The following is a 10,880-nucleotide window of genomic DNA, read 5'->3' on the forward strand; positions in this document are numbered from 1 at the left end:
GTTTGGGTCCAAAGAGGCACTACAATTTTCTAACATGACTGGTTCTCTGGTGTGGCTATCAAATTTCTTTAAGGCAATTCCCAAAATCATTTTTTAAAAATTCAAGCTGTTTGACTGATGAATGGATGAAGAAGAGGTAGGGTATATGCGCAATGGAATATTACTCAGCTGTCAAAAAGAATGAAATCTTGCCAAACACAACAACGTGGATGGAACTGGAGTGTATTATGCTAGGCAAAATAGGTCAGTCAGAGAAAGACAAATACCATATGATTTCACTCATCTGTGGAATTTAAGAAACAAAACAGATGAACATATGGGAAGGGGAAGAGAAAGAAAAAAAGAGAGAGGGAAACAAACCATAAGAGACTCTTAAAGATAGAAAGCAAACTTGGGGTTGATGGAGGGAGATGGGTGGGAGGTGGGGATTAAGGAGGGCACTTGTGATGATGAGCATTGGGTGTTGTATATAAGTGATGAATCACTGAATTCTACTCCTGCAACCAACATTGCACTGTATGTTAACAAACTAGAATTTAAATAAAATTTGAAAAACAATTAAAAACATAAAATAAAGTAAAATAAAATAAAAGTCAAGCTACTAGGGAATCTTTCAAACATCTCAACTTTTTCAGCTTGTAGCCTTTGCACAAACTTAGAGCTTCCCAAACAGGTTGCCATGAATGGCTTGTATGCCAGGAGATACTACTCACTTCCATCTGTGGGGTAGCCAGGCCGGACACGAGCCGACTGGAGTCCTCAGGACAGTCGCCTCAAACTGAGCACAGCTTCCTCTGTGACACCTTTTAAGGCCACCTGATTTGAGCAGAGTCTGATGGCATGCCCCACCCATCCCAGAGCCAGAGAGCCAGAGGACTGACATCCCAAACTCACAGCAACACTGCAACGTGGTGTGGTAGGCAAGACAATGCTCTCGTACCTGGATGTTACTGAGCATCCAGTTACACAGTACATGACACCTCTGTTGGGCAAGGGGCCATGGAGGTGCTGGAGGGCTTTGTTTCCCAGTGCCCAAGGAGCATGGTGTCACAACCCAAAGTGAAGCCAGTCAGGAGCGAGAAGGAGGGGATGAGCTGAGCAGGGGTCCTAGAGGCAAAAGCCAGACTATAACCCCAAATCCCTACCTTCAAAATAGGGGAAATTTATTTCTCCATGGAGGATATGGGTTAGTACTTAGAAACGGGCCGCATGGGATTGGTTGTGCAATCTGCGAATTAGAGTTTCACCATTATTTTTCATTTTTTTTAAACATTTTATTTATTTATTTGACAGAGAGATTGCCATTATTTTTTAAACACGTGATATGAAAAAGTTCGAATTTGAAATATTTTTGTATTAGTAAAAAAAAATGGACTATATTTGTCAGTGAAAACAGGGAAATGTCGCTAGACTCTACTTTTGTTAGAAATTTTATAATGACCATAAGAATAATTTCTTACCAATGGTAACTAATAAGAATCTGCAGATCATTCCAAACAAGTGGTCAATCACTCTAATTCAGTGGTTATTCTTAGCTTCACTCATGGTCTGGATAACCAGATATGTTTATGTGATGGAATAAAAAGTAGAAATAATCACCTATCACATAATCTAGCCAAAAATATTTAATTTGAATCTATCAAGACTTATGATATAAATTCCAGTTTCAAGGAAATGCAGGAGATAGAAGAACAAGATACATGACACCATAGGAAGTAATTAAATCAGGGATTATGCTTTCCATTTATTAGGCTTAAGTGTTTTTCATTAACATTTTTTAATGTTCTCTGTTAAGGCCCTGTACCTCTTTTGTAAGATTGATTCTAAAAACTTTCTATTCTTTATTAACATTATAAAACATACCTTGCTTAAAATTTAATTTTCTGTTCCTCGCTAGAATAAGCAATAAAATTAAGATTCAGATTCCTGGAAGAAAAAGAAAAAAAGAATCCATATATTGGTTAGATCCCGAGCTGTATCTTCTTTTAATCTAATGAGTCATCATGTAACTTGCTTTATCCAAGCTTAACACTCAAATTTATCTTTTTCCTGTCTGAGACCTGAAGGCCTACCGTAGGAACTCTATTTCAATTCCGAGTTTACACATACGTATACATTATGTTTGATGTCCTGAGTTTAGTTTTCCTTCCCTGCTGTTTTTATTGTTGTTCACCCCTCTCCCCCTTCTCTATCTCCAACACACTGACACAGTATCTATTATTTAAACTCACTTATAGGCAACTTTGTATCAGCTTACTTTCTCTTCTAAGGAGTTTATTTTGTTTCCTGGATTTTTGAGAATGAGAATGTACCGGCACTCATTTTCCCTGAAATGGGGATTTATCACACCCTAAAGACATCTTCTTCCAACCAATCACACTTACCATCTCTCTGTGACCTGTGTTCTGAGCCAGTCTGAAGAAGAATTCCTTAACAGGGACCCTTCACAGTAATGTGCCTAGCTCACAGAATCCTAGCTTGCAAAGCACGTACTTTAGATTGTAACGGAAAACAGGCATGTTTACCCTGCCTCTGGCATGACTCCAAACATCTGAAATGTTAGAACGTGGAGCTTTTATGCTGAAACATTACACAATCCCCGGAGTGCGGAGTGCACAGAACTGCTGTGTTCCTACTACTGATACGTCAGGGATTGAGGGACAGAGAGATAGCAAGTTCCATAATAAAGTATCTGTATCTGGGTGGGAAGGGGGGCGCAGGGGGAGGAACAAACACCTGAAGGACATCATTCAAATTAGGCATCTTCCATCCTGAAAATGATGAAAGAGGACATTGCAAGGACTTTTAAAATCCCTTCTATAGCTCCCAAAGCACCACTCATCACCAAGCTTTTACGAATCACTTTTTTCTGGTCTCTGGAGTAAATCCCCTTTGTCTAAAGTTTGGGACCTTAGGATCAGAAGAAGAAGGAGAGATCTTGATCCTGACATGAATATCAGAATTCTCTGGATTTAAATGCCTTAGGAGAAGGTTCTCTTCCCGTTTCTTGAGTTTGATTTCTAGAGCAGCCTCTTCCCAGAAGGTAACTGCAATATCTACAGTTTTGTAATAAATATTTACAGGATCATGAAAAGATGAATTCCTTGCAACCCACGGCCACCATTCAAATATAAAGAAACGAATACAAAAATGCATGCCCTTTAGCCTCCAGGGAAGATGGAGAAGGGGAATGGAAGAGATCATCCCTGGGGTGTGCAAACAATATCTACCCCTCACCACTTCCCTCATCACATTTATTGGCAACACACATTTATTCAGCACCCACTCTGTCCCAAACATTGGCCGGGTACTGGGACACTAAGTGCCCTTGAACTTCTCCTGGGGGCAGCCCCCTCTTTTCCCTTCTCTTTCTCTCATTCCTGACATTTAAAAAGCTGCAGAGAAAGATGCAGATTCACGAAGAGAAATGAACTCAGAGCAGACATTAATTGTTCTAACAGAAACAAACCAAACCTGAGGCAGATGCCCAGGAAGAGGCCTCCCTATAAAGGTCGGGCAGAACCTGGTTTTGCCACCGTCTGGGCTGGTCACTTGGATGTCACTTGAATGCTCTGGACCTCGGTTTTCCCCACCCTATAAAATGAGGGTTGGAATAAATTATCCCTAAAACTCCTTTCAACCTTAAGCTTCTATATTTTTCCAAGATTCTAAGGAGCCTTTCCGTGGCTAGCACTGCATACCCTAAGGAAGCCACACGTGGTGCGGTCTTTCCACACACACACATATGTATCAGCCTCTCGTCCCTGATTGCGTATTTAAAGTTCTCCGGGGATGCCAGGCATGCCAGTGCCCGGATAGAACAAGATTTCTTTCCTTTGGGGTAGGATTTGTTCGTGTACTCCTTTTGTAAAACGGAGTACTGCAGTGGAGTCCGCTGCCTTTACAAAGCTCAGGACACTGGGGACATCTCATTCACAGATGTAAGCTCTCCTCTCGGTCGGAGAGAGAGGGTAAGTAGCTGGAGACGTTACCACCAGCCCCCTCCTGTGAAAAGCCTAAAATGTCAGGGGGCACTTTACGCTTTTCTGGCAAGATGTCAGTGCCAGCTTCTTAGGGCTAGGCACCCCAGCGCTCCCCTCCTCAGGTCCCCAGCTGCAGAGTTGCCCCTGCCTGGAAGGCAGGCCGTGCGCTACTGCAGCTCTGCGGTCAGCAGGAGGGAGGGTGCGGAGTCAGAACGCAGACCCCTTCCCTGCTCTCCCAAGCCTACGCAAGAGAGCGCTGCCCTCTAGCGACCAAAATGGGAGATGCAGCGCGGCCCGAGCCTCGGGGAGCCCTGAGACTGCGGGTACCTGCGGAGGCTGAGGTTGTGGCCCGTCCTTGCAAAGGGCTGGGAAAGACCTGAGCCTCTCTCTGTATATGGGCTCTGGGACTGTTTGGGGTTTCCCTCTAGGGCCAAGACGGATAGATAGACACATGGAAGGATAAATAAACAAGATGTATGATGGGTAGGTGGGAGACAAACCGAAAGGTAGATGGATGACGGATGACAGATGACAGAGGTTAGGTACACCTTTGCCAGGATTTTCTATATGTCAGACACGGGCGAAAGGCTTTCGTCCATTATTTCATATGAGTCTCTCCAGAATCTTAGAAACGGAGCATTACCTCTTGCTCCTATTTGCCGAATGAGAAAACTGAGGCCTTACACATGGTAAAAAACTAGTCGCTTGGCAAGCTTTCGCAGAGCTAGGAAGTGGCGGAGCCGGTCTCAATCGACAGCCCCAGACACCACCGTTGGCTCTCGGCCCCCTCCCTGCCGAGCGGATGTGCGCCCCCAAGTCCCAGACGGCCGGTGTACCGCGTCCCTCTTCTCTCCCTTGCCGCTACAGTCCTGCCACGCTGACATCACACCCTCCCTGCACCCCCTCTCACTCCTCAAACATCCCCAGGACACCCTAGGCAGCGCGCTTGAGGCAGCGTGTCTCCGACTTGGAAGCCTGCCTAGGGAGCTGGGGAAAGACCGGTCTCCTCCCGCGGCGGCTGAACGGCTTGCTGTCCCCGGAGGAACGCTGTTCCCGTCCACGTTTGGCAAGGGGTCTCACTAACGTGCAAGAGGAAACCTCAGTCCCGAGATTTTAAGATTCCCGATAAGTTTCAATCATTCTTTCCTTTAACCCTTAACCGAGCGCCTACGATGAGCCCGGCGCTGTTGGACCCTGCAGCAGGGAACTGGGAGTCCAATGAGGGGGACAGACGGGTGGATAAATGACATTCGGGATGGCCTTGCTTGGCACCCACCGCGACCACCAACCAACCCAGAAGGAGGTGGAGAAAGGGCAGATTCACTAGCCCCGAGGGTCTCCAGCACATTCCACAAATCTAAGTCCGTCCACCTGCCCCTCCTAACGCCTCCACCTTGGCTCTCTCCCTGGAGCCCGCACCCCCAGAGTGCAATTTCAGTGACCTCACTGGGGGGAGGGGGGACTTGATGTCATCCCACTCTCTCCCCACATGTCCTAACTGCCTCGGTGTGTCACCCAGCCGCGAGCTGAGCCACCCCGCGCCCCCCACCCCCGGGCCGCGTGCTGGGGCCGGGACGGACCCCTCCCACGAGGGCGTCGGCGCGGGGCTGGCGTAGGGCGTGCGTCAGCTGCAGCCCGCCGGCGATTGGGGCGCGCTCGCCTCCTTGGCTTGGGGGCTAATTATAAAGTGGCTCCAGCCGCCACCAACCCCGGTATAGCGAGGCCAGACGAGGCAGGGACTCTGAGCCCTGCAGACGCAGAGGACCGCGACGGTGAGGCCCGCATCTGCCCGCGCACCCGGCCGCTTCGCCCCGACGCCCACCGGGCTCACACCTGCCTTCTCTCCCTTCCAGAGCAGTGCTTGGGACCAGATGTCTCCGACCAGCCTGCGCCATCCGATCGCCGTCAACGTGAGTGAACTTGGCCAAATCGCGCCTTTGCTGCGTGCATTTGGGACCGTCTGCCTGCTCGGTTGTTTTTTGTTTTTGTTTTTGTTTTTGTTTTTCGGCGTTTCATTCATTGCATGGGGTGCCCCAACTTCCTTTTGGTCCCTGTTTGTGACCCAGGTGAAAGCTCCCCCAGCTCCCCCGCCCCAAGTCTCCCGTTCCCTCGCATTTGGTCTTCGCGTTCCGGTATTCTGTCCAGAATCCTCCTGAGGCAGTGAAGTCCAGAAAGAGCCAAGAGCCCAGGCATCCCCGGGTTCGGGGTGGCAGTGTCAACCTGGGAACAGCGAGGCGGTCTGCCCTGGGCTTCCAGGAGCGGCGTCGGCCGGGCGGGCAGGGGCTCAGGAAAGCGCATCCCTGCGACAACCCCCAGCTGGGACTGTCCCGGCGAGGGGGCGCTCGGAGGGACTCCTTTTGCGCCCAGCACGCTCGGAGTTCGCGTCCCTTTCTTCCTGCAGCCTATGGCGCGGTTCCTGAGACTCTGCACTTGGCTGCTGGCGCTCGGCCCGGGGCTCCTGGCGACCGTGAGGGCGGAATGCAGCCAGGACTGTGCGACGTGCAGCTACCGCCTGGCGCGCCCGACCGACATCAACCCCCTGGTGAGTGTAGCCGCTGTGGGTGGGCTGGTAGAGGAGTCCGTCCGCACACAGCCGGGCCTGAGGCCGCGGGGCGCATCGCCTGGACACCATCGGTCCCGGCGCCACGGCGCCGATCTCTGGTGACGCAGGTGTGAGACTGTTCCCCGAACGCCAACAAAAGTACCGCTCTAGCTCTCAGCTTCAGGACCCGCGACCATCTAGGTGAGGGCGGCAGTGTTGCCGCACAAACGAAGTTCGTTTTAGCCCTCGGAATGCAGGATTCCCGAGATGTGTTCTCTTCAGCATCTTGGAGAGCACTAGGTTGTCGCCCCACCTGTCCCAGGGAAGATGCTCAGTCACCCCAGTTCCTAACATATCCCACCAAGGGTCCCTTCCACACAACCATCCTCCCATCCTTCCTGCAAATAATGGCATTTTTTTTTTTAATTAGTGACATTTCGTTGTCTTTCTTTGGATTTCATTTCTCCAGTCCTTTCATCCTCAGATCCTTCAAGCCCTTCCCCTCACCTGTGGATAGGAGAGAGCAAAGGGTTGGGATCCGGAGGAAGGGAGAGGAAGGGGGGGGGGGGTGAGCAGTAGATGGGAGAGAAAGAGATCAGCACTGTCTTACAGGCAAGTGACTCTGGAATTCAACTTCTGTCTTATCTTGGATGTACTTTTGTAATAGCTACTAAGACAACAGTTTAATTTGGCTATGAAATAGGCACAGGAGAGATGGCCAGTATCCAAAGAGGTGACAACAATGCAAAGGTAATAAACTACATGACCAGAGCTTGGGGAAGGGGGAGAGCTGAGAACAAAATACTCATTCTGATAGAGTCCCTATGCTCTTAAAATCACCCCTGGTGCCCTACTGAATCACAATCTCTGAATTGGGGACCCCAGGAAGCTTCATTTTAACTCTCTCCTCCAGTGATTCTTTTGCACTGTCTTCTCAATTTGTTGAAATTCTGTGATGACTTAAAAGGCTCAGTAGGGAATAGTATATTAATCCAAGGAGTTAAGTTCCTCATTTGAGCCTTTGAAGAAATTTTGTGATGTAGATGTGTAAAATGGGGATGGAAATTAAGGAAAGAATTCCACAAAACGCAAAGCATACATTTCAGATTAAACATTTGTTTGTCTCCCTTGAGTTACCTCATCTACTTCATTCCATTTGTTCAGGTCCTAACTTGGCCCCAAGGAGAAGACACACAGTAGGGCTTTATATTTAAACTATGATGAAATGTTGCATCTTAAATAGGGGTAACAATCCTCTTCATCTATCTTTTGTCTTTCTGATTTGTTTACCTGATTGGTTTTTTATTGGCCCTTACATGTAGGGTGGTTATTTTCTCTGTGACAAAAAGCTTTGTTAATAACTATGTTGTTGGTATTCTAGCAGTTCTGGAATTTCCGCTCAGATGCAGAAGACAGGAGAAAGGAGACTGCCTAACTAAAATGATGTAGAATCAATGTAACAAATATTGAGGCTCTCCCACCTGTGAGACTCTTGTGCTTGGTTATGTGGTGGGTGCAAAGCTAAGCAGGCATGCCATGACTGATGTCCAGATTGAATTTACTGTCTGCTGTGATCTTGACCATAGAACATAGAGTGTGATAAATACTACCAAAAAAATGCATAGACGTATATGGTAGCTTATAAGTTAACAGGACTTCTTTAGTAGGAGTGTTTTATTCTGATTATTTGTCATTATTTCTTTTTGAAGGAATCCCAACATTAAAAAGCCTTTTGGTAAAAGTATACAAAATAGTCAATGGTGATTTTTGGCAAGGAGATCATTTACATTTCATTTTAGAGTGGAAATGTTGTTGACACATGAACATCTTACGTTTTTAATGATGTGTTTATTTCTTAGATATCAAGAATAACATGGGATCATTTTAACTGCATCATCTTTAGATTTTTATATATGCATATATTAATTTTCTTAGACACAAAGCTTAAATAATTATTAAGAGCCAGTTAAAGTACCCTAAGGAATTTTGTTGCACTCATGAAGTGCTTTCTTGCATTGTGAAAATAATACATGTGTATTTTATATAAACTAACATACCAATATGTTTTTAAATGCCAAGAAAGGACCTGGTTTTTCTAAATCAAGGGTCTGTAACCTCCATTCTATAAGTATACTTCAAGCAGCTATCGAAAGCCTGAAATATTATATAGACTTTATAAATGCTCATGCAATATTAGTTCTCTTTTTATCATACACAAGTGATCTGTCAAATAGAAGAAAATCTTAACAAGATTAGTAGAACATATAACCTAAATCTTACAATGATTAGGACTTAATTATTATATAATATTATATAATTATTATATAATAAAAAGAAGGAATTATATACAGATCATTTCTCATTCCCATTATTTTGCCAAATAATATGATTTCCATTGGGGGAAAATAAAAACCTTTTTTGTACACCAGTAACTAAGTGTTAAAAAACATAAATAATGTGTGAACATTTGCATATAATAATTTCATATCAGAGCTCATCATTACAAACATTTGGTTCAAGGTGATTAATCTGTTTTAATCTGTTTAAATCTGTTTTCAATCAAAGAGGGGGTAGCAAAGCACCTCTACAGTCAGCAAATAGAGATGTCATAATCCAAATAATTCATAGGACTTAAAATGAGTTTTAGAATGTCTTTCTTTTCCAATTTATTTTGGAATTGTTGTTTTTCTTTAAAGAATGAAAGTGTTTGCAGGAATACTAGATGCCATTCCAGGTAGAATAGTAACACAAGAAAGTAAACAAACATTATATTATTAATATTGATTTTATCTGTAAGACAAGAAGATAAAAGGAATCTGGGGATGATGTCCCTAATTAGGTAAAGAGAAATTTCTCCCTTTTGGTGAGAAAAAGCTCAAACAAAATGCAATCAACAGTGGAAAATTATCCAGTGTAATTAGATTGTGCTGGCAGCCAATCTAGGTTAAAATTGGGTGGAAAAGTTCTTTTACAATATTGAAATGGCATGGCAGATGCACTCTGTTAAAATTCAAAGAAAAATTCTAATTTGATTCAATTAATTATCCACAGTGATTCCATTTTCCTTTAATTTGCCTGTTTGGGATATTGAAAAGTTGTAATAAGAAAATGGCAATTACTTTATTATATGAGAGTTTCCATACCAAAGCACACATGCTGCGGTTCACAAAAACGTGTTTACCTAATGAAATCAGAAAAGCCTCTTGGTATCACTAAATGGAATTCTTTTCCCAGGCTTGCACACTGGAATGTGAAGGGAAGCTGCCTTCTCTCAAAACCTGGGAAACCTGCAAGGAGCTCCTGCAGCTGTCCAAACTGGAGCTCCCCCAAGATGGCGCCACCGCCCTCAGAGAGAGCAGCAAGCCCGACGAGAGCCACGTGCTGGCCAAAAAGTATGGGGGCTTCATGAAAAGGTATGGAGGCTTCATGAAGAAAATGGATGAGCTTTATCCTCAGGAGCCAGAAGAAGAGGCCAATGGAGGGGAAATCCTGGCCAAGAGATACGGGGGCTTCATGAAGAAGGATGCAGATGAGGAGGACGTCCTGGCCAACTCCTCAGACCTGCTCAAAGAGCTGCTGGGGACCGGGGAGAACCGAGAAAGTGGCCCCCACCCAGAGGCTGGTGAGGATGAAGAAGTGAGCAAGAGATACGGGGGCTTCATGAGAGCCTTAAAGAGAAGCCCCCAACTGGAAGAAGAAGCCAAAGAGCTGCAGAAGCGCTATGGGGGCTTCATGAGAAGAGTTGGCCGCCCCGAGTGGTGGATGGACTACCAGAAAAGGTACGGGGGCTTCCTCAAGCGCTTTGCCAACTCTCTGCCCTCCGATGAAGAAGGCGAAAGCTACTCCAAAGAAGTTCCTGAGATGGAGAAAAGATATGGAGGATTTATGAGATTTTAACCCCCTTGGCAGCTAGTGACCCCAGACCATAGCAAGCCTTCCTCTGCCCCCTTCCCATCCCTACCCCCGGGTCAATCGTGTCTTATTATCGTGCATTGCTTGCATTGTAGGGTTGCCTTTATTGTCTGGATAACTAACCATACAACCTGAAAGCGCCCACTTCAGGTTCCGTGTTCTCTTGACGATGTTTATGCTCAGTATTGGTCTATTGCAGCTGTGTCGTTTCCATGCTACAGTCGCTATTGTTCCCTTGTCCTTTATTTTTGACAAAACACCAACAAATGCTTACTTGTAAATAGATACAATAAACCTGTTACCCCAGCTGCATGACATTCTTGTAAGTTTCTTCTCCCAGGCCCTTGCTCGCCTTCCGGTTCCCAGGGTAAATCCTAAAGTTGAAGACGCTGAAGCCCTCTGCTTTGGGCAGAATCATCACTGACCTCCTTCTCTTCCAACAG

The 10,880-nt window shown here is 45.7% G+C and overlaps 1 protein-coding gene across 1 annotated transcript; it reads left to right on the forward strand.

Moving 5' to 3' along the window:
* The first annotated feature begins 5,649 nt into the window (after positions 1 to 5,649).
* PENK (proenkephalin) lies at positions 5,650 to 10,515 on the forward strand. The gene is made up of 4 exons (XM_045789060.2): positions 5,650 to 5,755; positions 5,837 to 5,893; positions 6,385 to 6,525; positions 9,760 to 10,515. Exons 2-4 carry the CDS (start codon positions 5,855 to 5,857, stop codon positions 10,420 to 10,422), a joined length of 843 nt encoding a protein of 280 aa, XP_045645016.2. The 5' UTR covers positions 5,650 to 5,755; positions 5,837 to 5,854; the 3' UTR covers positions 10,423 to 10,515.
* Positions 10,516 to 10,880: the final 365 nt, after the last annotated feature.

Source organism: Ursus americanus, chromosome 9, assembly GCF_024610735.1.
Source record: "Ursus americanus isolate L20-20 chromosome 9, mUrsAme1.1.p, whole genome shotgun sequence".
NCBI lineage: Eukaryota > Metazoa > Chordata > Mammalia > Carnivora > Ursidae > Ursus > Ursus americanus.

Excerpts from the sequence above, each read along its gene's own strand:
- PENK (XM_045789060.2), top strand. The coding sequence starts at position 5,855 with ATGTCTCCGACCAGCCTGCGCCATCCGATCGCCGTCAAC. Across the intron at positions 5,894-6,384 it reads GCCATCCGATCGCCGTCAAC|CCTATGGCGCGGTTCCTGAG; the intron begins GTGAGTGAACTT and ends TTCTTCCTGCAG. Across the intron at positions 6,526-9,759 it reads CGACCGACATCAACCCCCTG|GCTTGCACACTGGAATGTGA; the intron begins GTGAGTGTAGCC and ends TTCTTTTCCCAG.